The 27,937-nt window shown below is 41.2% G+C and overlaps 1 protein-coding gene across 1 annotated transcript; it reads left to right on the forward strand.

The window, feature by feature from the left end:
• On the forward strand, positions 1 to 27,690 carry DNAJC8 (DnaJ heat shock protein family (Hsp40) member C8). The gene is made up of 9 exons (XM_019432450.1): positions 1 to 128; positions 2,379 to 2,480; positions 13,733 to 13,789; positions 17,473 to 17,539; positions 18,062 to 18,156; positions 19,731 to 19,802; positions 24,758 to 24,849; positions 25,720 to 25,795; positions 26,863 to 27,690. The coding sequence occupies exons 1-9, from the start codon at positions 51 to 53 to the stop codon at positions 26,983 to 26,985; spliced, it is 762 nt and encodes a 253-aa protein (XP_019287995.1). The 5' UTR covers positions 1 to 50; the 3' UTR covers positions 26,986 to 27,690.
• Positions 27,691 to 27,937: the final 247 nt, after the last annotated feature.

Here is a 27,937-nt window from a genome sequence, read left to right on the forward strand (position 1 = left end):
CAGGAGGCTGCGCCTGCGCGGGAGAGTCACGTGGTTGCTGGGCCGGGGAAATGGCGGCTCCAGGAGAGAGCGGGGCTTCGGCTGGCGGAGGGAGCACTGAGGAAGCATTTATGACCTTCTACAGTGAGGTGAACACCGAGTGAGGAGTAGTGGCACCGGGGCGACTCCACTCGGTCCTGCTTTCCCAGCGGGCAAAGGCAGTGGTCTTCCTGGCCTGGACCGTTGGGCGGTACCTCCTGTCTGGCCTTCGGGCAGGCAGGGGGGCTGGGGGTGTGTGTGCGCATCTCTGCCTCGTAGCTGCTGGGGGAATCCCTTGGGCATCGAAAAAGGGGCCAGGATCCGACGTCTGCGGGTAGACGACGATTGTGGCCAACGAAGTGCCTGGGCGCGTGCAGAGGGCCCCAAGTCCGCGGAGTCCGAGGCTGGCAGGAGCTGGCAGAGTCCGGCCTTCTTGGGGGCGACTTAACTTTGCTGGGCCTCATTTTTATTCTGAACGGAAGCACTGTCTACCCTTAGTCCTCTGTAATGAGTTGTATTACTGGTTATTTCTGCCATTCGTGGGCGCCAGGCACTATGCATCATGCCAGGGAGGCATTATCTTTGTTTTACAGATGACAAACCTGAGGTTTAGGGAAGCGAAATAATTTGTTCTGGGTCTTACAGCAGATATCAGCTTGGTATCATGTTAGGATTGGGCGGTCAGTTTGGTGTGAGCCTCACTTATTGTCGCATTTCCAGCACGTACGTCATAGTAATTGCTTGGTAAATATTTGTTGAATAAATGAATGAATAAATGAAAAGCATGCCATTTGGAGTCAGGGGACCTTGGATTGGATTTTTGCAAGGCAGTTGGACTGTGTTTTAATTCTTTCAAGACGTTGATTTTGCAGATCTTAGGTTTTTACCTCTGTAAAGCCAGAGTTAATATTAAAACAAGAGTTTTTATGAACGTTAAAGGAGTTAAGGTATAAGAAAAGGTGTCATAACATATAAAGCAGAAAGAAGCATCTTTCTAAGAGTTAAAGCTGAATGGCATGGATTTGAGGAATGGAGTTGCTCCTGTCTAGGCTGTGAGCTGCTCAGAGTTCAGCACCATGTCACATTCATTTTTTATCTTTGGTATTTGTAACAGTGCTTGTTACATAGTAGATTCTCCACAGTATTAAATTTGAAAATGGAATTAGCATATCCTTTATAGTCTGTCCTTTTGAAATGCCTAATTCACATGAAAATGTTGATATGCTGGTACCAAAGTTTATTGACCTCTAATGACTACTCATCAGTCACACTGGAAATTGTTTCACTTAACCATCTCTTAGTTAGAAATAAAAATAAACTAAAAACAATTCTGGCTTCTCTGAATTGAACGAGGGAAAGTACATGAAGGAGGATCCTTCAGACATCATTCAACCAGTGTTTCTTGAGCACCTGACACGTACAAATGTACTGTTTAGGTGCTGGAGGTATGGTAGTGAACAATAGAAAAATCCTGTCTTAGAGCTTGCATCCTATAGAGAAAGATGAGCAATAAACATGTAAAATATAGTGTCAGGTGCTACGAGGAAACATAAGTCTAGGAAAGAAGATGGGGTGAGGAGTGACATGCTATTTTCAAGAAAGTGAAGAGGAAAGATACTGAGAAGGAATGGCTTTTTATGCTACCGAAATTATTTCCAAACTCCTTTTGGCCGTAGGAATAAAGATGGTATATAACATATAAACATAACATGATTCATTTCAACTAGCATTCCAATTCTGACTGTGGTACCAAGGATGTTTTTCTGGCACTACCTAGTGCCTGTTCTCCTTGGTGTTGTTTTGGGTCCGGGATTTTTCTAACTCTATTCGCGTGATAGGTAGGCAGAATTACTTGTCCCTCCCATATACTTTTTTAATGCTGTGTTTAGTGTATGGTATATTTCAGTGTAATTGTATTTTTCTTAAATGAAAAATTGTAAATTAAGTATGAACAACACTAGTACATCTTCTGTCATAAAGTGGAAGCTCTTTGAAGGTGGTGGCTGTGACTTATTTATGTTCATTTGTGATTCTTATCTTGGAGTCAGACTGTTGGAATTAAAATTCTAGTTTACAAGTTGGGTAGCCAGGAACAGATCAGTTAACCTCTCTAAGTCTCAGTTTTCCTATCTGTAAAATGGGAATAATAGTAGTATCTACTGTATAGGATGGTTGAGAGGAATAAATATATGTAAAGTTTTTACAGTGTTAGAATTCAGTGAATGATACCTGTTGTAATTATTCTTCAAATGTTCACATGTAGACAGATTTTGCTCAACATGTCAGTAGCTTGTTAAAATGACAATTCAGAGTTTATTATTGAACTTTAGTAATGAAGTTTTTATCTCCCTTCATTTTAGGTCAAACAAATAGAGAAGAGAGATTCAGTTCTAACATCCAAAAATCAGATTGAAAGATTGACCCGTCCTGGTTCCTCCTACTTCAATTTGAACCCATTTGAGGTGAGCTGTTTGAGGTTGCTATGGCCTTGTGATGGGAGCTTTTCATAGCTGCAGGCAGACTTACATCAGAACCTTTGTCTTATAGTTGGAACTGAGATTGGCTGGTTTTATTGTGAGCAAAGCATGAGAAGGCAGCATGTTAGGAAAAATGAGATGGTCTGTGACCTGTCAAATATTCTCCATCTTTTACCAACCCTAATATACAGGGCTTTATTTTCAGATGTGAAGGGCTAGCTACCCTTGATAAACTTAGGATCTTTGATTTAGTTTGCTTGTTACAACTTTTCTTTCGTACCGCAGTAAAAAATATTGAAAACCCAGGGTGCCTGGGTGGCTCACTTGGTTAAGCATCTGACTCACTTGGTTTTGGCTCAGGTTATGATCTCATGGTTCCTGAGTTTGAGCCCCATGTTGGCCTGCTTGGTATTCTCTGTCTCCCTGTCTCTGCCCTTCCCCTGCTCTCTCTCTCTCTCTCTCTCTTCCAAAAATAAGTAAACTTAAAAAAATATATCAAATATCCAACAACCAAAAAATGACCACAGGGTTATAGACAAGCAAATATACTTTCTGGGTCTCCTTTGTTTTATAATTTTGAACTTTTCCTAAATATGAAAGTAAATCATATTTCTTACAAAGATTTGAAATATAATAAAAGCAAGAATAATCAAGTATAACCCCACCTAAGAGAAATAGCTCCATCTTAATTGCTTATACTTGAACTGTTTTAAAAGTTCTGTTTTGAAACAAGGAGGATAATGTACTTCATGCTATTTTATTTTTTAAAATTTTTTAATGTTTATTTTTGAGAGAGAGAGAGTGTGTGCAAGTGGTGGGGAGAGCAGAGAGAAAGGGAGACACAGAATCCAAAGCAGGCCCAAGGCTCTGAGCTGTCAGCAAAAAGCCTGACACGGGGCTCGAACTCATGAACTGGAGATCATGACCTGAGCCAAAGTCGGATGCTTAACCGACTGAGCCACCCATGCACCCCTACTTCATGCTATTTTAAATGCTGTACTGTGCAACAACGTGGACAGAACTAGATTATATTATGCTAAGTGAAATAAGTCTATCAGAGAAAGACAAATGTCATATGATTTCCCTCATATGTGGAATTTAAGAAACAAAACAGTTGAACAATGGGAAGCAAAAAAAGATAAAAACAGAGGGGCAGGCAGGCCATAAGAGACCCAAATATGGAAAACAAACTGAGGGTTGCTGGAGGGGTGGGGAGGATGGGCTAAATGGGTGATGGGTGTTAAGGAGGGCACTTGGGATGAGTACTGGGTATTATGTGTAAGTGATGAATCACTAAATTGTACTCCTGAAATCATTATTACACTATATGTTAACTAAATTAGATTGAAATAAATAAATAAAATAAATGCTATATTGTTATACAAAATATGTGTATACATTTTTTTTTTTTTAATTTTAATGTTTGTTTATTTCTTGAGAGAGACAGAGACAGAGCATCAACAGGGGTGGGGCAGAGAGAGAGGGAGACATAGAATCCGAAGCAGGCTCTGGGCTCTGAGCTGTCAGTACAGAGCCCGACGTGGGGCTCGAACCCATGGATCATGAGATCACAACCTGAGCCGGAGTCAGACACTTAACCGACTGAGCCACTCAGGTGCCCCTGTGTATACATTTTTTAAAAAGAAACTTCTACTGTTTTTTTAAAGTTTATTTTTGAGGGTGGAACGGGCAGAGAGAAGGGGACAGGATCTGAAGTGGGCTCTGTGCTGACAGCAGACAGCCCAACTCAGGGCTCAAAGTCACTAACTGAGGTCGTGACCTGAGCTGAAGTCGGATGCTTAACTGACTGAGCCACACAGGCACCCTGGTGTACACATTTTTAAAAGTCTCCACAGTTTTTATTTAAAGAATTCCTTTACTGGGATGTTTGGGTGGCTCAGTTAGTTGAGCATCTAACTCTTGATTTCAGCTCAGTTTGTAATCTCAGGATAGTGGGTCAAGCCCCGCGTCGGGCCCCGTACTGAGTGTGGAGCCTGCTTAGGATTCTGTCTCTCTCCCCCTGGTGCCCTTTCCCCTGCTCATATTCTCTGTCTCTGAAAATTAAAAAAATTATTTAATAATTCCTTTATTTTTCTTTATTATAGGATATTTAAACTAGTTTCTAGTTATTCACAATTATAAATAACTTTGACATGAATATTGTTACCTCTTATAAAAATAACACTTATTGAGCACCTGTAAACTTTTTTTTGTTCCTACTTTTTTTTTTATTGTGGTAAAATATACATAACATCTGGGGCGCCTGGGTGGCTCAGTCGGTTGGGCGTCCGACTTCGGCTCAGGTCATGATCTCATGGTTCGTGGGTTCGAGCCCCGCATCGGGCTCTGTGCTGACAGCTCAGAGCCCGGAGCCTGTTTCAGATTCTGTGTCTCCCTCTCTCTATGCCCCTCCCCAACTCATGTTCTATCTCCCTCTGTCTCAAAAATAAATAAACATTAAAAAAAAAAAATTAAAAAAAAATATACATAACATCTAATTAACCATTTAACAGTTTTTAGGTGTACATTTCAGGGGCAGTAAGTACATTCAGTGTTGTGCACCCATCATCATTGTCATCTCTAGAATTTTGTCATCATTCTAAACAGAAACTCCAAACCCATTAAACAATAACTCCCCATTCCTCCTACTCCCAGTCTCTGGTGATTTCTATTCTATTTTCTATCCATCAATTTGCCTATTCTAAGTGCCTCATATAGGTCGAATTGTATAGTATTTGTACTTTTGTGTCTGACTTATTTCATTTAGCATAATGCTTTCAAGGCTCGTCCATTGCTTCTGTTTTTTTGAAGAGTAACAAAAAATTTTTTTGAAGTTTATTGATTTGAGAGAGAGGGTGTGCGTGTGTGCAGAGTGTGTGGGGAGGGGCAGAGAGAGGGAGAGAGAGAATCCCAAGCAGGTTCCTCACTGTCAGTGCAGAGCCTGACTTGGGGCTTAATCTCATGGATGGTGAGCTCATGACGTGGACTGAAATCAAGAGTCAGATGCTTAACTGACTGAGCCACCTAGGTGCTCCTGAAGAGTAATTTTTAAAGAATTGTTTCATTTTATTTATCTTTTTTTTTAATGTTTATTTTTGAGGGGGGGGAGCGGAGAGAGGAAGGGAGGGGCAGAGAGAGAAGCAGAGGATCCAAAGTGGGCTTCGTACTGACAACAGAGACCCTGATGTAGGACTCAGACTCAGGAACCACGAGATCATGAGCTGAGCCAGATGAAGTTGGATGCTTAAGGACTAAGCCACCCAGGCACCCCAAGAACTGTTTCATTTTAAAACAATTTCAGATTTGTAGAAAGGTTACAAGTACATTATGAAGACTTTCTTGGACCGTTTGATACCAAGTTGCTAGTATGATGTTCTTTGCTCTAGAATACTTCAGTTTGTTTTTCCTACAAATGACACTTTCCTACTGAAGCACAATATAACCATCCAAATCAAGAAAGAAACATTGGTACACTGTTACCATGTAGTTCTCAGACCCCATTCAAATTTGCCAGTTGTCGCAATAATGTCCTCTACAGCAAAAGGATCCAGTCAAGAATCAACTGTTATATTTAGTTGTTGTGTCTGTTTAGTCTTTAGTCTGGAACAGTTTCTCATCCTTTCCTTGACTTTGACAACCTTACCATTTCTGAAGATTACGGGCCAGTTATTTATTAAAAAAATTTTTTTTTAAATGTTTATTCTTTTTTGAAAGACAGAGACAGAGCATAAGCAGGGGTTGGGCGGAGAAAGAGGGGGACACAGAATCTGAAGCAGGCTCCAGGCTCTGAGCTGTTGGGGCTTGAACCCACGATCTGTGAGATCATGACCTGAGCCAAAGTTGGACGCTCAATTGACTGAGCCAGCCAGGCGCACCCAGGCCAGTTATATTGTAGCGTCTCTCTCAATTTGAGGTTGTTTGATATTTCTTCAGTTGGATTCAGTTTATGCAATGTTGGAATGCAGGAATATCACAGAAGTGATACTGTATTCTTCTCTTGGCAACTTATAAAGTACATGATATTTCCAGTATCCCAGGTTTATCCCATTTCTAATGATGTTAACTTGATCACTTCGAGAGGTGCCTGCTGTGTTCATAAGTTACTTTTTTTCCCTTTTGTAATTAGTAAGTATTTTATGGGGAGGCACTTTGAGACAGTGTAAATATTCTCTTATCAAAGTTTCAGTTTATTCATTTATTAGTCAGTATAGACTTAGGGTTTCCTATTTTATCCAGTGTGTTGTATTTTGATATTATTTATTTTGTTGCTCAAGTTGTCCCAAATTGGGCCAGTAGGTTATCTTTCAAGCAAGGTCCTATCTTTCGATATGTTTTCATCATTCTTTGATTACTAGACACTCTTGTACTTTTCCTGACCCAGCCTAAAATCATTTCAGTGAGGAGCTCCGATTCCTTTTAGTGAAGAATGGTATTTAGAGATAAAGATTTGGGTGCTAGGTGTACTCATTGCTGTTGGGAATGTCACTACTCCAGACCCTATTGGTAGATAGGGCTAAGAAGTGAGTGTATGTGTATGCATGCATATGTGTGTTTGCATGTGTACATACATGTATTGACATCCAATTTCAATCCAACACTACAGGGTTTATTCTAGTTTTGTGTTTTTTTTTTTTTTTTGTTTTTTTTTTAACATGTTTGTAGTTCCCTTCTCTCATAGTGAGAAATCAGGCTCCCACTATTTTAAATATGTGTATATTTACTTAATTGATCGTCCTGTTTACATCTGATCTCCCAGCTGCCATTCCTCACCGTACCTGAGCTTAAAACTCCCATGCCAGGTTACCCTTCCAGGTGGGTGCATTCCTCACCCACCTCTGGCTCCTTGGGACCTCTCTTCATCCCTTTTGGACTCCAGCATCCTCCCCATCAAACAGGCACATTTCTACCCTGCTCTGGCTTTGACCCTTACGTCAGGCTACCTTCCTCTGAAAACATCCTCCCCATCTTACTTGGGCTCTAACTCCATTCCATCCCCCCCCGCCTTTGCATGGAGGCTCTCTTCACCCTGATCAGGCTCCAACTTCTGTGACTGTCATACTTCCATCCAAGTGCTGTCTACATTCTGCTTGGGTTCTGACACCTCTTGTTGGACTGCCTTCCTATGTTGGATGCCCTCCTACATGGGTGCCCACCTCACCAAGTACAAGTTTCCCATGCTAGGCCATCCCTTTGTGGAGATATTCTTGCTTGGACTCCTATACTCTGTGCCAACCCACTTCCCTTGTAGACACTTTTCTTACCTTGCCCACTCTCAAATACCCCGGTTGCATTCTATTTCCTTTTTTTTTTTAAAGAAATTTTTAAAATGTTTATTTATTTTTGAGAGACAGGGTACGCATGTGTGCAGGGTAGGGGCAGAGAAAGAGGGAGACAGAGGATCCAAAGCAGGTTCTGTGCTGACAGCAGAAAGCCTGATGTGGGGCTTGAACTCACATACTGTGAGATCATGACCTGAGCTGGAGTCAGACGCTTAACCAACTGAACCACCCAGGCGCCCCTCAACTCTGCTTTCATGTGGATGCTTTCCTTAGCCCTCTTGGGCTCTGATACCCTGCACTTGGCTACCCTCCCATGTTCACAGTCTTACCCTGCTTAGGTTTTAACACCCTATGCCTGGCTGCCTGCCCACTGAGATGCCCTTCTCAACCCACTTTGTACCTCCATGTCAGGGTACCTTTCTGTGTGGATGCTCTTCTCACCCCATTTGTGTTCCACCATGGTGTGACTGGCCACTGTTTCCTGTGTGGTCACCACCATCTTCATCCCAGATGGGCTCTGACCCTGCACTGGGCTATCTTGATGTCCTACCCGGGATAGGTGTCTACTTTGCCTGGCTCCACTTAATGTGTTTGGATTGTATTGCTCAGAAAGGGAAGGGTAAGACAGAAAACTTAAAGAGTACTTTTGAGGGGCATCTGGTTGGGTCAGTTGGAAGAGCATGTGACCCTTGGTCTTGGGGTCATGAGTTAAGGGACTTGAACTCATGACCCTAAGATCAAAAGTCACATGCTCTTCCTATTGAGCCAGCCAGGAGCCCCTGATTGTTTTTCCCCAAGAGTATTCTTGATACAATTTGGGGGAGGGAAGGGAGAAGATAATTTGTTTGAGAAGGATAAAGAATTTGATGATATGTTCTTTGTATTTAACCATACTTTTTTTTTTTTTTTTTTTTTTTTTTTTTAATGTTTACTTATCTTTGAGAGAGGGAGACACAGAATCTGAAACAGGCTCTAGGCTCTAAGCTATCAGCACAGAGCCAGACATGGGGCTCGAACCCATGAGCCTGGAGATCATGATCTGACAGCTGAAGTCAGACGCTCAACTGACTAACCCACCCAGGTGCCCCTCTATTTAACCATACTTTTAAATTGTGCAGAGTACCATGAAAAGGGGACATGTGATCATATAACTTACCCATTTATTTGTTAAGGTAATTTGTGTTTCCTGTGGTTATCTGATTGAAAAGAAATGACAGATTGTTGGGACTACTATGAAGGCTGGAATTTTAACACCCTACTAGTTAATGTGGTTCTGGAAGTCACTGCCCTGTAGTTCCTGTCCTGACTATATAAAGTATGTTTGAGGGGCTCTGGTGGCTCAGTTGGGTAAGCGTCTGACTTTAGCTCAGGTCATGATCTTGTGGTTCATGGGTTCGAGCCCTGTGTTGGGCCGTGGAACGTGCTTGAGATTTGCTCCCTCTCTCTCTCTCTCTCAAAATAAACAAAAAAAAAAAAATGTTGGAGTATATGTACACATTATGCATATGTATATATATGTGTATATACGTATGTACACACTCACAATTGACCGTTAAACAATGCAGGGATTAGTCAGTCATACAAACCCTCATGCAATTAAAAATCTGTGTATGACTTTGACTCACCCCCAAATTTAACTACTAATAAACTACTATTGACTAGAAGCCTTACTGAGACCAAACCATCAATTAACACGTTTTGCATATGTATTACATACTGTATTTTTACAGTAAAGTAAGCTAGAAAATATTAAAAAGTCATAAGAGAAAATACATTTATAGTAGTATACTATATTTATTGAAAAAAAATTCATATGTAAGTTGACCCATGCAGTTCAAACCTGTGTTCAAGAGTTGACAGTGTGCATGAATGTATGTGTGAATATATTTATCTTTACACAAAGATACGGTGAGGTTGACACTTGGGAAGATGAGAGATTGTGTTTGAATGGGCAGGACTCGATGACCATCCATAGAACTTTTGTCTTTTCTATTTTCTACAGATGTGGTGGCCACTATATAGGGTGGGTGTTACTGTCATTGTCTCCTTATGAAGTTGCTTTTTGAACCTTGAGTCAGAATTAGGTGTTCCTGGTGATATAGGAAATGAGCGACTTTTGTTTTTCACGTAGCAGCTATGGAGACATCTAAATGAATCTGAGTTTTCTACAGAGGTAAGCAGGAGAGGGAGAGAGAGAATCCCCAGCAGACTTCGCACTCAGCGCAGAGTTGGACGCGGGGCTCAATCTAACAAACCGCCAGATTATGATTTGAGCTGAAATCAAGAGACTGAGCCACCCAGGCACCCCTGGTCTTTTTCTAGTAAGGAGAGTAATGCAGTGATAGCTGTCATGCCAGGTGTCACCTGGTCAACTGAAATGTGAGTGGTCTGCCTAGACACCATCTCACCGAGTAGCAGGTAGAAAAGGGAGGAGTAAGACTGGGAATCTGAGGGACCTTATTACGGGAATCATCATCCAGGGCGCATTTTTCTTTTCTCTTCCTGCCCTCTCTCTAGCTCCCTGTTTGGCCATGTGTCTGACCTTCAGCTATTATGCAAGGATCTTACACATTCTGCAATTATTCTTCAGTTGAAGGCCCTTCTCTACTTCTTCCATAAGCGTAGAGGAACCTGTGCCCCTGCTCAGTCCTGTCCTTTTCATGTTCCTTATTTTGATTTAACTTCAAGGCCCCAGCAAGGAGCTCTACCCACTTTATTTTTTTGTGTATCTTATTAAGTACTTCGGAAGGAAAGGTGTTTATCTTAGTAGAACTCTGGAACTTGTACATAATTATCAGCTCATAGAGTTCACATATGACTTAAAACTGGATTCCTTTTTCAAGTGAAAGATTCCAAAGGAGGCTGTTACAATTTGAGTTCAGAAACTTGTATCGATGTCAGGCATTTTTGTTCATGTGTGATGGTTAATGAACTCTTTGAGGTCTAAGACTGGATTTTTCATTGCAGTATCCCCAAAGCCTGAGACACAGTAGGAGTTCAGAAAAACCTTCCAAGAATCTGAACAGATCTGTGTGCTTCCTAAGAGCCATGTTGGTAATATGGCATTTGTCACATTTGTAAGAATTGTTTCTTGTCTGTTCCTCCCCTGATGGACCTTCAATTCCGTGAAAATAGTAGTGAGCACAGTAGGAATCATAGGTGCTCCATAAGTTTGTACTGAGTGTGAAGCTGGCTTTAAAGAGGTTTGGGCCACAGGTATAGGCCCACTGTATTCATTGTATTTCATGGCCACATATGGTACCTCCATCTATTAAGGATAGAAAAGGAGTTGATTAGCTTTGAAGGCACTCAGTGAATTTTTGTTGCCACTGATCAGTACACATGTGATTAAGTTATTCTTGGAAAAACAAGGCTGGTGTGTGTGTATATATACATACCTTCATTTTTGCCAGATTATCTGAAAGTAAGCTGTAGACATTGTGATGCTTCATGCTTAAATAATTTACCAGGCATCTCCTCAGAATAAGAATATATAGCCATATAACCACAACACCATTATTGCACCTAGGAAAAACAACATTAATTCAATAACATCATCTAATGTAGTCCACACTCAAGTGGCCCCAGTTGTCCACCAAATCTTAATTATAGCTATTTTATTTAATTTGGGAATCAGTCAAGGTTTATGAATTATATTTGGCATTAGTTCTAGGCTATAGCTTTATTGGAGGCTTTTTTTATATGTGAGGTGGGAGGTTTTCCATTCTTTCTCATTCATTTTGTACACCTTCTGGGGTTGGTTGGACTTTGGTTTGCTCCAATACGTTTCTTTTCCCCAGAACCAAGGTAAGGTAAAATTCTTTTCTGAATATTTGTGTATGTACAGTTACCTTCCTTTATCTATAAATCTTATATAGCTGCATACTTTTCTTAAGTGACTTTTTCCCAATTCCTTTCTCCCTTGGGAAGGTAGAGGGGACACAATGAATCTTGAAAATGTGTTGCTTTAAAGTTCTTCTGTTCCCTCACCCTTATTGTATGCCTAGCATTGGAGAGTGGGCGTGTTCTTGTCGTAACCTTCCAAAGTCGGCCGAATGCAGTGGTCATTCAGCTCCGTTGCCTACCACTAACTTTATTACTATAGGTGGGCTGTTGGAATGTTTTGAAAGCTTGCAATAAATCTTGACATTACTTGTTGCCAGGTTTTTTTTAAAAACACTGCAAGCATCTGACTAAGCTTGGTAGGTTACTATGCATTTTTAATTTTTGGTATATGTTTTTCTTTTCAAGGTTTATTTTCATTTATTTTCTCTTTGCTGTCCATCTCCCCACCACCCCCCACCTGCCCCGTCCTTAGTTCTGCTAACGTTGAGCACACTTTTTTCTAACCTACATCATTTCTTACCAGTGTTTCTCAGACTTTAATATGATTCAGATTACTTGGGGATCTTGTTAAGTTTTGATTCTGATTCTGTTGCACTTAAGTGAGGCTTTCTCTTCTGGATTTCTAACAAACTCCTGTCGCCCTCTGGCCTTGAATATCAAATAAATAAATAGTAATGCTGTGCTGAATCCATGGACTACACTGTGAAATCTTCCCCCCAAAGCACTTATTATATGGTAATTAAAAAATACGTTTTCCCTGCTTATTTATCTTTGCATTTCTGGTACATAGCAGTGTGTTCAGCAGGTAGTAGCTACTCTGTAAATGTCTGAGTGAATATATATATTTGTGGCGATGGGCTCAGGATCCATGGTGAAGACTGTCAACACCAGCTTACCTAGGCATGGAGAATGATTAAATTTATTCTTTAAAAAACAAATTGCTCTAAAAATACAGTTGATCCTTCCATTTGACTGTACCTTAGTTCTACTGAGTTGGAACCAGACTTTTCTATAGTAGGCCCATTGCTCACAGGTCTTCACAGGCAATTCTGATGTTCACTCTGGGCTGAGAACCATTGGCCCATGTGAATTACAGATATAAAGGGGAGCCCCGTGGGCCTTTCTGGATTGAAAATCAGGGATCCAGCCTCATATTCTCCTTATTGCGTATTTGTACTTTCTCCACATTTGCAAAGATAAGTAGGGGTGTGTAGGGGGGTGCTTTTTTTAATGAATGAAGGAGAAATGCACCATGGTCCAGAAACCTGTCTCTGGATATAAGATAAATTGTCCTTCTGATGGAGTAAAACATAAATGTATTTTGTATTGAGAAATACATATTGAGAAACATAAAATGGTATAACTGTTATTCTGTTACTGGTTTTCTCATTTATGTTTCTTTTTTTCCTTTTTTAAAATATTTTATTTTATTTTTTTAAAGTAATCTCTACACCCAACCTGAGGTTTGAATTTACAACTCCAAGATCAAGAGTTGCACACTCTCCCGACTGAGTCAGCCAGGTGCCCCTCATTTTCCTTCCTCCCTTCCTTCCTCCCTCCCTTCCTCCCTCCCTCCCTTCCTCCCTTCCTTCCTTCCTTCCTTCCTTGCTTCCTACCTTCCTTCCTTTTTTAAAGTTTATTTATTTCGAGAGAGACAGAGACAGTGCAAGTGGGGGAGGAGCCAAGAGAGAGGCTGAGAGAGAGAATCCCAAGCAGGCTTTACACTGTCAGCACAGAGCCCATTGGGGGCTCGAACTCATGAAACTGTGAGATCATGACCTGAGCCGAAACCAAGAGTCAGATGCTTAACCAACTGAGCCACCCAGGCACCCCATATTTCTTTTTTTATTTTTTAAGTAATCTTCACACATACCCAGTGTGGGACTCAAACTTACAACCCCAAGACCAGGAGTCATAAGCTTTACCAACTAAGCCAGACAGGTGCCCCTCATTTATGTACCTTGAGCGTTTTTTAGAACTGTGTGCCAGGTACTGTTCTAGAATATTGAGTACTGCTCTAGATGTTGATTATAACATTTATAATAATTGGGCACCTGTTAAATTCATAAATTCTTCTAATCTCTTTTACAGTTTTGACTTTGATTCTTCCAGGTTCTTCAGATAGATCCTGAAGTGACAGATGAAGAAATAAAAAAGAGGTTTCGACAGGTACAGTATTATTTCCCTGTAATAGATGGAGTCTGAACCTTCTGGAAATATAGTAGCACATGATTCTCTTAGGATTTGCTGTTACGACTATTGGACCAAAATTTAATTTTTTTTTTAAGCTTAAGATTATGTAACTTTTTTTTTTTTTTTTTTACATTTTATTTATTTTTGAGAGAGACAGAGACAGAGCACAAGTGGGGGAGAGTCAGAGAGAGAGGGAGACACAGAATCGGAAGCAGGCTCCAGGCTCTGAGCTGTCAGCACAGAGCCTGACGTGGGGCTCGAACTCACAAACCGCTGGATCATGACCTGAGCTGAAGTTGGACGTTCAACCCATTGAGCCACCCAGACGCCCCAAGATTATGTAACTCTTTAAAAACAAACCTCATAGTGACATAAAATCTTAAATAATTTATTGACCATGGCTTACCTCTTATTCACACAGCCCACCTACAGCAGTAGTTATTGGTAAGCTATGGAGCTGAATGACCACTGCATTCAGCAGGCTTTTTGAAGCTTATTACAGGAGCATACCCACTCTCAAATTTAAGCATACAGTTGGGAGTGAGGGAGAAGGAAGAATAGGATGAATTTGACCTCTGAATAGAATGAATCTTATATCCAAATAGAACCTTTCCAGGCCCTTAAGTAAGCGGGAGAAGTACAAGGTAGAATAGTGGAACTTACATGGAGTCATGCTTATTAAATTCCCTGCCTTCCTGGAGAAAACATGTTAAATGATTTGAAACAGTTTTTTTATTTTTAAGACCCCCTTCCTCAATAACTTTATCTTGTGCAGACTTAAACATCCAAGAGATACCTGGTTTCATGTAAATAGTGCTTTATTGTCCAGTCTGTTGTTTAATAACCTTGAGCTACAAAGGTTTATAGTAGTCTTTTTAAAAAACCCTTCCAATTTTGATAGCTGAGTAACCCCCAGCCTTTCTTTCTAGGAGTTGAATAAACACACTCCCTGCCATCTGTCTTTGCAAATTGGATTTTCTGTATACCTAATGTCTTTTTTGTTGGTTTGTTTTTTAAAATGTCCCCAACTTTTATATATCTCTTTGTACTTCATATTGTAATAGGGTCTGACCAGTGCAGAATATAATTCTCATCTCCTGCATTCCATACTTGTTAATATCCAATATTATGCCTGCTTCCTCAATACAGTAACTGCCCCCACATTGCTGACTCATAATCATGTTCTGATCTGCTATTAAGCCAAGATGTTTTTTATCTTTGCCTACTAAGTCATTTCCCATTATATAACATTAAAACATTTTTTTTGTTTATGTTTTATTTATTTTTGAGAGAGAGATAGAGCATGAGTTGGGGAGGGGCAGAGAGAGAGGGAGACACAGAATCCGAAGTAGGCTTCAGGCTCTGAGCTGCCAGCAGAGAGCCTGACACAGGGCTTGAACTTGCGAACTGTGAGATCATGACCTGAGCCAAAGTCAGATGCTTAACCAACAGAGGCACCCAGGCGCTCCACCCTATCTTATAACTTTCTCTTCCTGAGTTCTACTCTGCACTTATATTCAGCTTTTATCCCCTTAAAATGTCAAGTTTCCTAATGTAATGCATTAGCAGTCTTTCCCAATTTAATAAGCAAGCATTCAAATCCACAGTCAAAACTTTTTTATGTAAGCTGTATGAAGAACTCAGTGAGAGTTCTTTAGTTATTAATATGATCTAATAGTTAAGAGTATGGGCCTTAGAGCTATATGACTTGAGTTTCAATCTCAGCTGTACCTCTTATGAGCAGTTTGAAGTTGGACAAGTCCCTTTCAACCTTTCTGTGCCTGTTACCTCATTTATAAAATGCCCGTAATGTGTCTACCCAGTAAGATTGTTATGAGGATTTAAATGAGGTAATCGAACAATGCACTTAGAGAAGTATGTCTTTTTCTTGGCATGCAGTATGTCCTCTTTCTGTGCTATCAATGTGTGTTAGACAGTATGCTGTTTCTTGCATTATTCCAATGAGCTAGAGGTACCTAGTATTGTATTTACAGAGGAGGAAACTGGAACAGAGATAGGTTAAGTGAATTGCTCAAGGTCTCACAGCTGGTAGGTGATTAAAGTTGGAATTAGAGCCCAGGATTCTGACTCCAGTAATGCTGGATTTAGCATTTCATTCCCACTTGCTGTCATTATCCCCCAAAAGTCCCACTGTTCCAATTAGTTGGTTTTGGTCTGTCAATGACAGTAGGTCAGTGGTTCTTAACCCTGGCTGTCTGAAAGAATCACCTATGGAGATATTTGCTTTTCACTTTAACTTTTTTATTATATGTTTCTTTTTGAGAGACAGAGAGAGACAGAGCGTGAGCAGGGGAAGGGCAGAGAGAGAAGGAGACACAGAATCTGAAGCAGGCTCCAGGCTCTGAGCTGTCAGCACAGAGCCCAATGTGGGGCTCAAATCGTGAGATGACCTGAGCTGAAGTTTAACTGACTGAGCCACCCAGGTGTGCCCCCTGTTATAAAAATTTTTAATTATATTTTAAAAAGAAAGAATAGAGCAGTGAGTTCTCATATACTCACCATCTGTAGGCAACAGTTTGCTTCATTAACTATGTTTTTGGCCGAGTTGTGAAGTAAATTATAGATATCATGGTACTTTACCCCCAATATTTCATCATGTATCCCCCCAAGAAAAAAAAAAAAAGGACATTTTCTTGCATAACTACTTGTCAGACCTAACAAAATTGACACTAATTCCTTACTGTTACCTGTTACCCAGTAGAGGTTAATCCAGTAGAGGCTTAAAAAAGTACAGATTCCAGGGGTGCCTGGGTGGCTCAGTCGGTTAAATGTCTGATTCTTGATGTGGGCTCAGGTCATAATCTTATGGTTTGTGGGATTGAGCCCCATGTTGGGCTCTGCACTGACAGTGAGCAGCCTACTTGGGATTCTCTCTCTCCCTTTCTTTCTGCCCCTCCCCTGCTCCTGTGCACACGTGTGCTCTCTATCTCTCTCAAAAAAAAGTACAGATGTCAGAGACTGATTCAGAGGGTCTGAGAGTAGCAAGTAGACCTATATTTTAAAAAGCTTTACAGGGTTGGAGCATAGCCAGAACTAAGAACTACTACTTAATGTTTGTTTGTTTGTTTGTTTTTTAAGTTTTTATTTTAGTTCTAGTTAACATACAATGTAATATTAGTTTCAGGCATACAGTATAGTGATTCAGCAATTCCGTACGTCAGCCGGTGCTCATTACAACAGGTACACTCCTCAGTCCCCATCACCTATTTAACCTATCCCCCGCCCCCCTCCTTAGAGAACCACAACTTTAAAAGTTCTTTTAGGAAAGAGATGATGTCTCATACGTGCTTTAGCCTTCTTAGTGCTTATCAGTATAAGGAACATAATAGGAACTGGGTACTTTTCAGTCTGTCTTCTTCATCCTCACAGCATCCTTGTAATGCTTGGCTTATATTCCTTCTCGACTTTGTGATTAAAATCCTAAATGTTTCCCAGCATTTTACCTTTTGGTGCTTGAGTTCTAAGGACCAGTGTTTCTGCACATTTTATGATACTTACTAATTTGTAAAAAATGTTTCTGGCTGACAGTCTTTTTTGCTATAATACCTTAGAGCTTTTGGTTGGAAGGAGGCATGTTGCAGGTGAAGAGTTACTAAATGTTCCTCGTATTGACAAACCTAACTTTCCCCTTGTTGTAGTTATCCATATTGGTGCATCCTGACAAAAACCAAGATGATGCTGACAGAGCACAAAAGGCTTTTGAAGGTATTTGTAAATTTACCTGCTCCTGACTAAAACTTTTATCAGTGCTAGAGACTAACTGTTCCTTGTCCTGGATCAAGGAAGGAATGTTACAGTTTTGTCTTCTGGTGATGAAGAAGCTGTGGTTTTCAGTAGAACAGTTGTCATTGCAAAGCAGAATGTTGCTGTTTAAGAAATAGATCTTAACTTTGCCTTGTTAAAACTTTTATGTGCCAACAAAGACTGTTACTGCATAGGATCATTTTTCTTCTTTGAACAACAACAAAAATAATTGGAAGTATTTTATCACTGAATTAAATCTAGTTGTGGTGTATATAGTCTTGAGGGTATATTTAATTTTTTCCAAGGCTCTCAAGGAAAGTCATTGCTGTAGTTGTATGTTTTAAAATTAGCTTAACAACAATAAATAATTTAACAAAATAGGGAATGCTTTTAGATGGCACAAGTCCATTTACGCTGCCTGAGTATAGTTCAGACTTTCAGAGGGTGTTTGCAGAAACAGTTAATTTCAATGTTTTGCATTAGCTGTGGACAAAGCTTACAAGTTGCTACTGGATCAGGAACAAAAGAAGAGGGCCCTGGATGTAATTCAGGCAGGAAAAGAATACGTGGAACACACTGTAAGTATTTATAGTGCTGCTGTGTTTACAGGAAGTATTAGCAAGCCTTGGGCACCTTGCAGGAGGGTAAATGTTAACCTGGCAATACCTACTGGTGCAATTTGTGACCATTTATGTGGTCTCTGTAACTTTGCTGTGGTGCTCATGAATAGTGTTGTGCCTTAGAGCTCAGGGTGTGGAGTGGCTAGGAGGCTGCTCCCACCTCTTTTCCTTACCAGCTGCATGCTGTGGAGAGAGGGCTTTTCTTTCCCTCTCGTCACGTGTTGTCACGTTACCCACTTCTGAGAGTGGAAGAGTGGAGCAGCCATGGTGATCCTTGACCCTGGATTTTTATTCTTGTCTCAGTGAAGGGGTTGGAACATGGGCTTGAGGAAAGACTGGCAAGGGGATATGAGTAATTTTTTTTCTTTTTAATAGGAGGAGGTGTATATCTGTATTAATAACAGGGTTGGGAAGGATCAACTAAAATAAATTGAGTTATAGCTGGCTTTATTTTTTTGCATTACCTAAATCTCCTGAGTGGTGGGAAGGGTTAAGATGGCTTGCTTGAGGTAAGAAAGGTTTTTGTTTTTATTTTTTACTTGCTGGGGCAAGAATTGTGAGGCCATTTGTAAGAGCTGTTTCAATTGGGAGTGAATATGGGTGTGACCTTTTCTTTGAAGAGCTTTGGAATCTGAAATAGAACTGTATAACCAGTAATAGTAATAATGAGTCCAATTTAGATGAAGAAAATGGGTAAAAAAGAGACAGATGGCCATAAGTCTATCTTGCTGGTCATGTGTTGGAAGTGGTACCTGTAGGCAAAATTTTGGTAGAAATCAGGGAAGGACCTGACAAGTTCTCCTTAAATCATTGTGGTATTTACTTTTCCTCTTATTTTGCCTATAAAGGAGCCATCCTCAGGCTTTCTGGCCACAAGGTGGCAGTAGGGCCATTCTGAGCTTGGAAGACACTGGCTTTTTGCTGGAGCTGTAGTAAATGGTTATTTAATAGAGAAATGACATTCTTATGTGAATGGGTATGTTTATTTTTTTTTAGCTCTCAATGGTGGCCAGAATGATAAAAAAACAAACAAACAAACAAACAGTTAATGTGGTATGAAAATTACTGGTTTAAGGGGGTTTCACAGTGAGAATTATCAATAATGCAATTTTTGAAATACCTGGAAACAGTTACACTTAATGCCACAAATTCTGTAGCTTCTTATAAAACTTGACAAATGTAGTTTCTTTGCTATAAACACATAACTACAAACCACAAAAGATTAATGGGTAATCTGTTCAATGTATCAAAGGTTCTGTGGATCTGGCCTAGGATCGGATGAGTTGGGGACAACTTCCTTGCTGGTCCTCTTGCATCCTTCCTGGTGGATTGGATTTTAGATGAGGTTAGAGGAAGGACCCCTGATTCCTAGTTCTCCTTTAACTGCATTGCTGTTTTGGAGGGGAGGGGAAGAGGCTCATTTTTTTTTTCCATGTAAACCTTTTATTGTATGCTATATCCATTGAAAAGTGCACATGTTATATGTGTGTAGCTTAATGGATATTCTCAACTGATGAAAAAATTTTTTTTAGGTGAAAGAGCGAAAAAAGCAATTAAAGAAGGAAGGAAAACCTACAAATGTGGAGGAGGATGATCCTGAGCTGGTGAGTGAAATATGTGAAAAACCACCTTATCTCATGTGATTGAGCTCATTGATTGGTGGGTTAAAGAGAAGGAAGCCTAAAAAATGGTGCATACATGCTAGAAACATTTGGTTTTAATTTAAAGTATTTAAATGTATGTCCATTCACCTTTCTTTAAGCTTCACTTTTTTTTTTTTTTTTAAACCATAGGACTATGACTTTTTCTTTGAGTGTGTGTCTGCTTTTTGGAGTTTGCAGTTGACTTCACTGTATAAAACATACATACCAAGCATTATCCGTAGTTTCTACTTTTTTTTTAAAATGTTTTATTTGTTTTTGAGAGAGAGAGAGAGAGAGCGAGAGAGAGCATGCACATGTGCGTGCACGAGCAGGGGAGGGGCAGAGAGGGAGACTCAGAATCTGAAGCAGGCTCCAGGCTCTGAGCTGTCAGCAGAGAGCCCGATGTGGGGCTCACACATATAGTTTCTACTTTTAATGTTTTTTGAAGTACGTTGAAAACTTAGGTATTTGTGAAACAAACCAAGAGGAAAATCCTAGCTGTATATGATTTATTGTTTTTTGATTTTTGGGACTTTGGGTTTTTTGGACGGGATAAAGAAGAATAATAGCTTTATTGCTTTGCTGGGTAAGAGAGGCCGCAGCAGGCTAAGGCCTTCAAAACTGCAAGTCCACCCAGAGGATTCATTTTTCAGTCTTTTCCAGATGTCTCTCCTGTATCTAATTCAACAGCAATATTTTTAGGGACTTATTTTTATTGAATCTTTCTAAAGCATTTCACTTAGTTTAAAAAGATACCACAAGCATTTATTTGTATAACCACATTCATCAGTTTCTGTGGTAGGGGCGCCTGGGTGGTTCAGTTGGTTAAGCATTGGACTTTCGCTCAGGTCATGATCTCGTGATCCGTGAGTTCAAGCTCCGCATTGGGCTCTGTGCTGAAAGCTCAGAGTCTGGAGCCTGCTTCAGGTTCTGTGTCTCCCTCTCTCTCGGCCCATCCCCCACTCACCTCTGTCTCTCTCTCTCTTAAAATAATAAAAAAACATTAAAAACATTTTCTGTGATATTTAAATCTCATAAGTATGGTAGTAATTGCAACTGTCATAAACCACTTTGGGAGCAACCACAAGTGACTCTAAACAGCTAGTAAACGGCTTTCCACCAGCTGTGAGTGCTCATTGTGCTTCAGGTAATAATTTACAGAGAAACAGCATTGCTTCATCAATTGAGTTCATTAGTGGAGATTAGTTGAGCGAGAGATTCTACTTAGATATTTGTGTCCGATTGCCTTCCTAGCCTGAAAAATTCAAAGTCATCTTAATCTTGCTTCAATTTAGGTCAGTACGTAAGTCACCATGTACTTATCTTGTTTTTAAAGATTTATAGGGGCTTCTGGGTGGCTCAGTAGGTTAAGCATCTGACTCTTGATTTTGGCTCAGGTCATGATCTCACGGTTCGTGAGTTTGAGTCCCACACTGGGCTCTGTACTGACAGTGTAGAGCCTGCTTGGGATTCTCTCACACTCTCTCTGCCCCTACCTCATTCTCTCTCTCGCTCTCAAAATAAATAAATAAACTTAAAAAAAAAAAAAAAAAAGATTTATACAAGAGAAGCTGTCTTGCTACGGAAACTTGCTTACAATTCTTGCTTCAGTGGCTTCAGTGATTTTCCTGACAGTGACTGGCCCCATCTTCTGCTTGAGAACTGTTAAGTCGGTCACCTTTTGCACTAGCCATCTGTTTAGGGTGTACTCTGTCCCTGTATTTTAGTTTTTTCTCTTCATTTCCTCAATCTTCCTTTCTCTTCCTTTCTCTACAGTTATCCTCTTTGGTCTTTTCTTTTTTTCTTTTTCCTTTCCTTTCCTCCTCCTTTTTTTTTTTTTTTTTTAATTTATTTTTATTTTTATTAAAAAAAATTTTTTTTTTTAACGTTTATTTATTTTTGAGACAGAGAGAGACAGAGCATGAATGGGGGAGGGGCAGAGAGAGAGGGAGACACAGAATCGGAAGCAGGCTCCAGGCTCTGAGCCATCAGCCCAGAGCCCGACGTGGGGCTTGAACTCACAGACCGTGAGATCGTGACCTGGGCTGAAGTCGGACGTTTAACCGACTGAGCCACCCAGGTGCCCCCCCCCCTTTTTTTTTTTTTTAGAGAGAGGAAACATGTGCATGCAGAGGGAGGGGGGAGAGAGAGAATCTTAAGCAGTCTCCACACACTATATGGAACTTAGCTCGGGGCTCTCTCACAACTGTGAGATCATGACCTGAGCCAAAATCCAGAGTCCAGTGCTTCACCAACTGAGCCACCCAGGTGTCCCTCTTTGGTCTTTTCTGAAGACTCTCTTAAAAATACTCCTTGGTCCTTTACGTTGTTAAGAACCCTAATTTTGGGGGCACCCGGGTAGCTCAGTTGGTTGAGCATCCAATTTCAGCTCATGTCATGATCTCATTGTTGGTGAGTTCAAGCCCCACATCGGGCTCGCTGCTGTCAGCCTGTCAGCACAAAGCCTGCTTCAGACCCTTTGTACCCCCTCTCTCTGCTCCTACCCTGCTTACGTTCTCCCTCTCAGAAAATAAATAAAACGTTAAAAAAAACAATTAAAAGGGGTACCTGGGTGGCAAGTTGGTTAAGCGTCCAACTTCAGCTCAGTTCGTGATCTCGCATTTCGTGAGTTTGGGCCCCCACATCGGGCTCTGTGCTGACAGCTCAGAGCCTAGAGCCTACTTCGGATTCTGTGTCTCCCTCTCTCTCTGCCCCTTCCCCGCTTGCGCTCTCTCTCTTGAAAATAAATAAACATTAAAAAAAATAAAGAATGCTGGCATTTTCTAAAATAAATTTTATTTAAAGGATTTTTTTTAAAGCAAGGGTTTTTTTTTTTGTTTTCTTTTTAAGTTTTATTTATTTATTTTGAGAGAGAGAGAGCACAAGCAGGGGGGAGAGGCAGAGAGAGAAGGGGAGAGAGAGAATTCCAAGCAGGCTCTGTTCTGCCAGGACAGAGCCCAGTACAGGGCTCGACCTCACAAACTGCGACATCATGGCCTGAGCGGAAACCAAGGAGACCAAGAGTCGGATGCTTAACCAACTGAGTTACCCAGGCACCCTGAGGATGTTTTTTGTTTTTGTTTTTTTTAAATGTTTATTTTTGCGGGGGTGGGGGGGGACGGGCAGAGAGAGAGGGAGAGAGAGAGAATCCCAATCAGGCTCTGCACTGTCAGCACAGGGCCCAACTTGGGGCTCTTACCTCATGAGCCATGAGATTATGACCTGAGCTGAAATCAAGAGTCAGACGCTTAACCGACTGAGCCACCCAGCTGCCCCAAGAACCCTAATAACTTTTTTAAGTTGTCTTGTTTTTTTCCTGATTATATAAGAACAATACTAATGATAAAAATTTTGGAAAAAGCAAAAGAATATAAAATATTCAAAATCAGTAACTGTCCATCCAAGAAAGTTTGGACTTTTTAAAGATACTGAAATATTCATTCTGACTGACTGACTCCTTCACTCATTTGATGTTTGTCCTTATCAGGGACTGGGGTTGTCAGTATTGCTTTTATTGAGCAGTGCCTGGCAGATAACAGTATTAAAAAGAAGTGACAGATTTTGGGATTCCTTTACCTCCCTTTTTCTCTGCACATTACTCTTTGCTCCAGTGTCTCTGATTTTAGGATATAGGTTCTATGAAATCTGCATGATGGGTTACTTTCTATTTTTCTTTGTATATTTAAAATACTTCATGGGGCGCCTGGGTGGCTCAGTCGGTTAAGTGTCCGACTTCAGCTCAGGTCATGATTTTGCGGTCCGTGAGTTCGAGCCCCGCATCGGGCTCTGGGCTGATGGCTCAGAGCCTGGAGCCTGCTTCCGATTCTGTGTCTCCCTCTCTCTCTGCCCCTCCCCCCGTTCATGCTCTGTCTCTCTCTGTCTCAAAAATAAATAAAACGTTAAAAAAAAATTTTTTTTTTAAATCATATTTTGAAGAAAAAACATTTTAAAGATCGAGTCCTGTTTTCTGTCTCACGTTGTGTCTTTTTTTTCTGTCTGCGTATTAAGTAGAATGTAAGTTTAGCTGTGTACAACTGAGACCCAAAACGATGGTGGTTTGAACAAGACCGTGATTTGTTTTCTGTCGTGTATAATATAGTCTTTGGGAAGATGGCTCCTGGTATGGCAGCCCTGGACCATGTGTTATTCAAGGACTCATTCTCCTCTCTGTGGCTCTGCCAACAAGGCTGTTGCCCCCATCCTCACGGTCCTGGGTGTGTCATCACCTCACCCGAGTACCAAATAGAATAGAGGAAGGTGGCGAGGAGGGACAAGCGTACTCCCTGTAAGAACATTCCGGGAAATTGCTGCATCATTTCTCCTTATGTTCTGTTGGCTGGAGGCTAAGTTCCGTGGCCACACCTAGCTTCAAGGAAGCCTAGGAAAGATGGGTTTTTACAGTGGGTGACCAGATACCTAAAGACAAGGGGCTTTACGTGGAAGGAGAACAGATAATGGGGTGGTGGAAGACACACAGCTAATAGCGTCAGTGGCCCTGCCATAGTTAGTAGACGCCTGAGACTGGTCTGCTTGATAGCAACTCATAGTACCTGGCTGGGTGCCTAGCACAGAGTAATGATGAAATACTTGTGAAAAGAAAGAAAGTTATTTTTTCAGAGTTCTTTGGAGGAAAGGGCCCTCCAACATGGTTATGATAAACAAATCGAATTTTTTTCTTTTTCGTGCTTTTTAGCAGAGCAAGTTTCCTGTGTATCATCTGCATGGTGAAAGTGGAAAATTTTCATGGGTGGTTATGTTATTTATCTCTCAGGAGAGAGCATCATTAAGTAGTTCTCTCTGAAATCTTTCTTCCTTGCTGGTTCGCATCTGCTTTTATCTTGACGCCATCTAAAAGTGCTTGATTCACGTTGCTGGTAAAATGCTTTTATTTTCTTTTTTTCTTAATTTTCTTGTAGTTCAAACAAGCAGTATATAAACAGACCATGAAACTCTTTGCTGAGCTGGAAATTAAAAGGAAAGAGAGAGAAGCCAAAGAGATGCACGAAAGGTATACATCAGAATATTCGTTTAATCCATCTAAATACCTAGATTAACCAAAATTGGTCTTTGGGGATTTTCCTCATGAAGAGTTTATCGAACCAAGGAATGATGTAGTGTATCGTTTAAGAGACTGTCTAAAATAGTTACCTGAAACAGCCAAACTTTTGAATCTTTAGGGTAAGAAATTCTCTCTGACTGTTGGGAAATTGAATAGACCTATCCTTAGGGAGTTGTTAATCAAGAGTGCTATATGTTTTCTTCCTGATTTCTTGGGGTTAAATAGGCAGAGGCCAGAACCGTTTGTGTGACTAGTGTCTGCAGCTTTGGTGAGTATGTAGTATTTATTGAACAGTGTAATCACTTACAAAACACTTATTGTCCCAAAGTACGATTTCCCTGGCTTTTCGGAAATCTTGAGGTTAACTTATGTATCTTGTAGTGTTTATTAGTGTTTAGCAGTAACTACATTTTGGTAGTTGAGGCTGTGTGAAATGTTCTTGTTTTGGGATTGGGTTTTGTGCAGAGATCCTCTTGTGAGAACCTCTGCTATTATAATGGTCGTTCTACTGAAGTAGGGTCACCTGGGTTCTTGAGATAGCTTTGTCACAGACTGAGCCCGGAACTTTTGGACTGAGCCCATAACTTACGATTATTGTTGGCTGGGCCTTGGTAACCATATATGTCCGTCTGTGTAATAGGGATGTTTGTATCTTGCCCTGTAGCTCTTGCCCATGTTCTAATCTGCAATTAGGTTTACTTGATATACTTGGAATTGATTTACTTGATATACTTGTTTCTGTGGGGAGATGACTTAACTTTTATGGTTAAGAGAGTCTCTAGGTATCATATCAATACTCTGGTCTGGTTTTCTTCCTAGGAAGCGACAAAGGGAAGAAGAGATTGAAGCTCAAGAAAAAGCCAAACGAGAAAGGGAGTGGCAGAAAAACTTTGAGGTAAGTTTCCAAGGTGGCCAGGGATTCTCATTCCAGAGTAAGAAAACTTCCCCGTGTGGAAACTTGGTTCCTGGGGCATTGCCAGAACTGACTGGGGCAGACAGTCAGGGAAAGGGAATTTGTGGGGAAGAGCAGGAGCTTTGGAGAATGAGTCCTAGCTCAGCTGCCTGTATGCTCTGCAGCCTTGGCGGGAGCAAGGAGGATCCCTGAACGGTTAGAGATTATGGAAGGCACAGCTGCCAAGTGGGCTCAAGAAAAATGCTTTGCACGTTTAGTTTAGGGGTAATCATGGAGTAGCCCCGTTCTTAGAGGTCTGCTAGCAAAAACTGAGGTTCTTGTGACCCTGAGGTCCTGGCTTTTAAACTTGATTCCTCTTTAACACCCTAGTTACATTCTTCAGGTGCTCAGCCAGTTTCCTCAATTGAGCAACGTCTGATGTCTTTTCTTCTGTAACATTTAGCTCTTAGGCTAGGGATTGGCTAACCAGAGTTGATGACTTTGTTTCTGTCTCCCTGCATATATGCAGAGAGAGGAAATGAATAGGGCTCTTGATACGCAGGAGAGAGACCCTGGAGGCCCTCCCGGCATCACTGGCTAGGCCTTGTGCTGGCTTTGAGCCTCCGTCCAAGTTTTGCGGGGCAGAAGGAAGGTACAGTGGAAAGAGCAGCTCTGCTGCTGGCTGTCCATACGGCTTTGAGAAAGTGATCTAACCCCTGAGTCTTGGTGTGTTCAGATGTGAAATGGTGGTGGCACTTTACATACTATGGGCAGCTTTTTGTGAGGGTTAGAAATAGCACATGCTAAGTATCTAGCCCTGCGATCTCCAGCAAATGTTGTGATGAGTATTACACATTTTGTCCTCCTCTTCCTGCCTATAGCTGATCGTGCCTTCTGGGGGTGGGATGCCACTTTCCGTGGGCTCATGGAAGCGTGAAGAAAGGCTCTGCTCTGTTCTATTTTTGGATTATTCCAGAGGGCTGAGCAGGGCTGGGCTGCAGGGATGGCAGAGCAGGTTCAGACCCTTTTCGTCAGCTAGTTTCCTCGTCCCAAACCTCTTTTGTGCTTAGGAAAGTCGAGATGGTCGTGTGGACAGCTGGCGGAACTTCCAAGCAAATACAAAGGGGAAGAAAGAGAAGAAAAATCGGACCTTCCTGAGACCACCGAAAGTAAAAATGGAGCAGCGTGAGTGACCACCTAGGGTCGCGGCCACAGAACCTTCCCCCGACTGTCTCCCCTCCTGCTTCGAAGGACTCATTCTCTCTTCCCATTTCCACCCCAACATAGAGTAGTAGTTGCTTTTTAGTCCATTTTGTTTTCAATACAATTTAATATCGATCAGAGTAATTCTTTTGTACATTGAAATGAGGGGCTCAGTTTAAAATGAAACCTTACCCCACCCCCACCCCTAGACCAACGAGGATTGGAAGGTGCCACCATGGGTGCCGCCTTCTCTTCCCACAGCCTGTAACTTAATGTTTTGTACTTCACTGAATTGTGATGGTTAGAAACCTCGTGTATAGTTTGTGGAAATCATCCAATTAAACATATTGCTTAAAATGGTGTTGCCGTGACTTCAGAGACAAGCCTGGGCCACCTTAGGAATCCCCTCTGCTTCAGTTGCTTGCTTCTGGGCGTGGCATCCTTCGAAGCCCCAGATCAGACAGGGAAGGCGGTGGGCACACAGAACAGTCACTCGATGCCCTGACCTCCCAACAGTGTGTGGCATGTGCTCTCCCTTCTGACTGATCTTTCCGTGTGGCATGAGGCTCCGAGCCACCCAAACCTGTTCACTTTCCAAAGAGCTAGCCATCTTCCACCCACCACCATTCTGTCCTAGCCTGTCTGCATTCGTTAGTGGTAATATTCTGTATATGTAATAAATTTTTATACCCTAACCATCGATGTACTCTTCCTTAGGTATTATTCCAGGGGTGGGTCCGTTGGCCCAACTCTGAAATGCTTTGGAGTTCGGCAGACCTGCTCCTCACCTGCTCCCTACCACTTAATCGCTGAACCTTAGTTTCTTCATGTACAGAATGGGAATATAGAGTAGCCGTGGCAGCCTTTACGAGGCTTTGCCGTGGCACATATAAGGTAGCTACCACAGTGCTCAGAGGGTGTTGCCAATATTACTATTGTGTG

The sequence above is a fragment of the Panthera pardus genome, unplaced genomic scaffold (assembly GCF_024362965.1).
Source record: "Panthera pardus isolate Hobbes unplaced genomic scaffold, ASM2436296v1 HiC_scaffold_11, whole genome shotgun sequence".
NCBI lineage: Eukaryota > Metazoa > Chordata > Mammalia > Carnivora > Felidae > Panthera > Panthera pardus.

What these genes read in the sequence shown, in the direction of transcription:
- DNAJC8 (XM_019432450.1), top strand. Translation starts at nt 51, where the DNA reads ATGGCGGCTCCAGGAGAGAGCGGGGCTTCGGCTGGCGGAGGGAGCACT. An exon ending in TCAATTTGAACCCATTTGAG is followed by an intron (nt 2,481 to 13,732) that starts GTGAGCTGTTTG and finishes TGATTCTTCCAG; the next exon opens with GTTCTTCAGATAGATCCTGA. An exon ending in AGGAGGATGATCCTGAGCTG is followed by an intron (nt 19,803 to 24,757) that starts GTGAGTGAAATA and finishes ATTTTCTTGTAG; the next exon opens with TTCAAACAAGCAGTATATAA.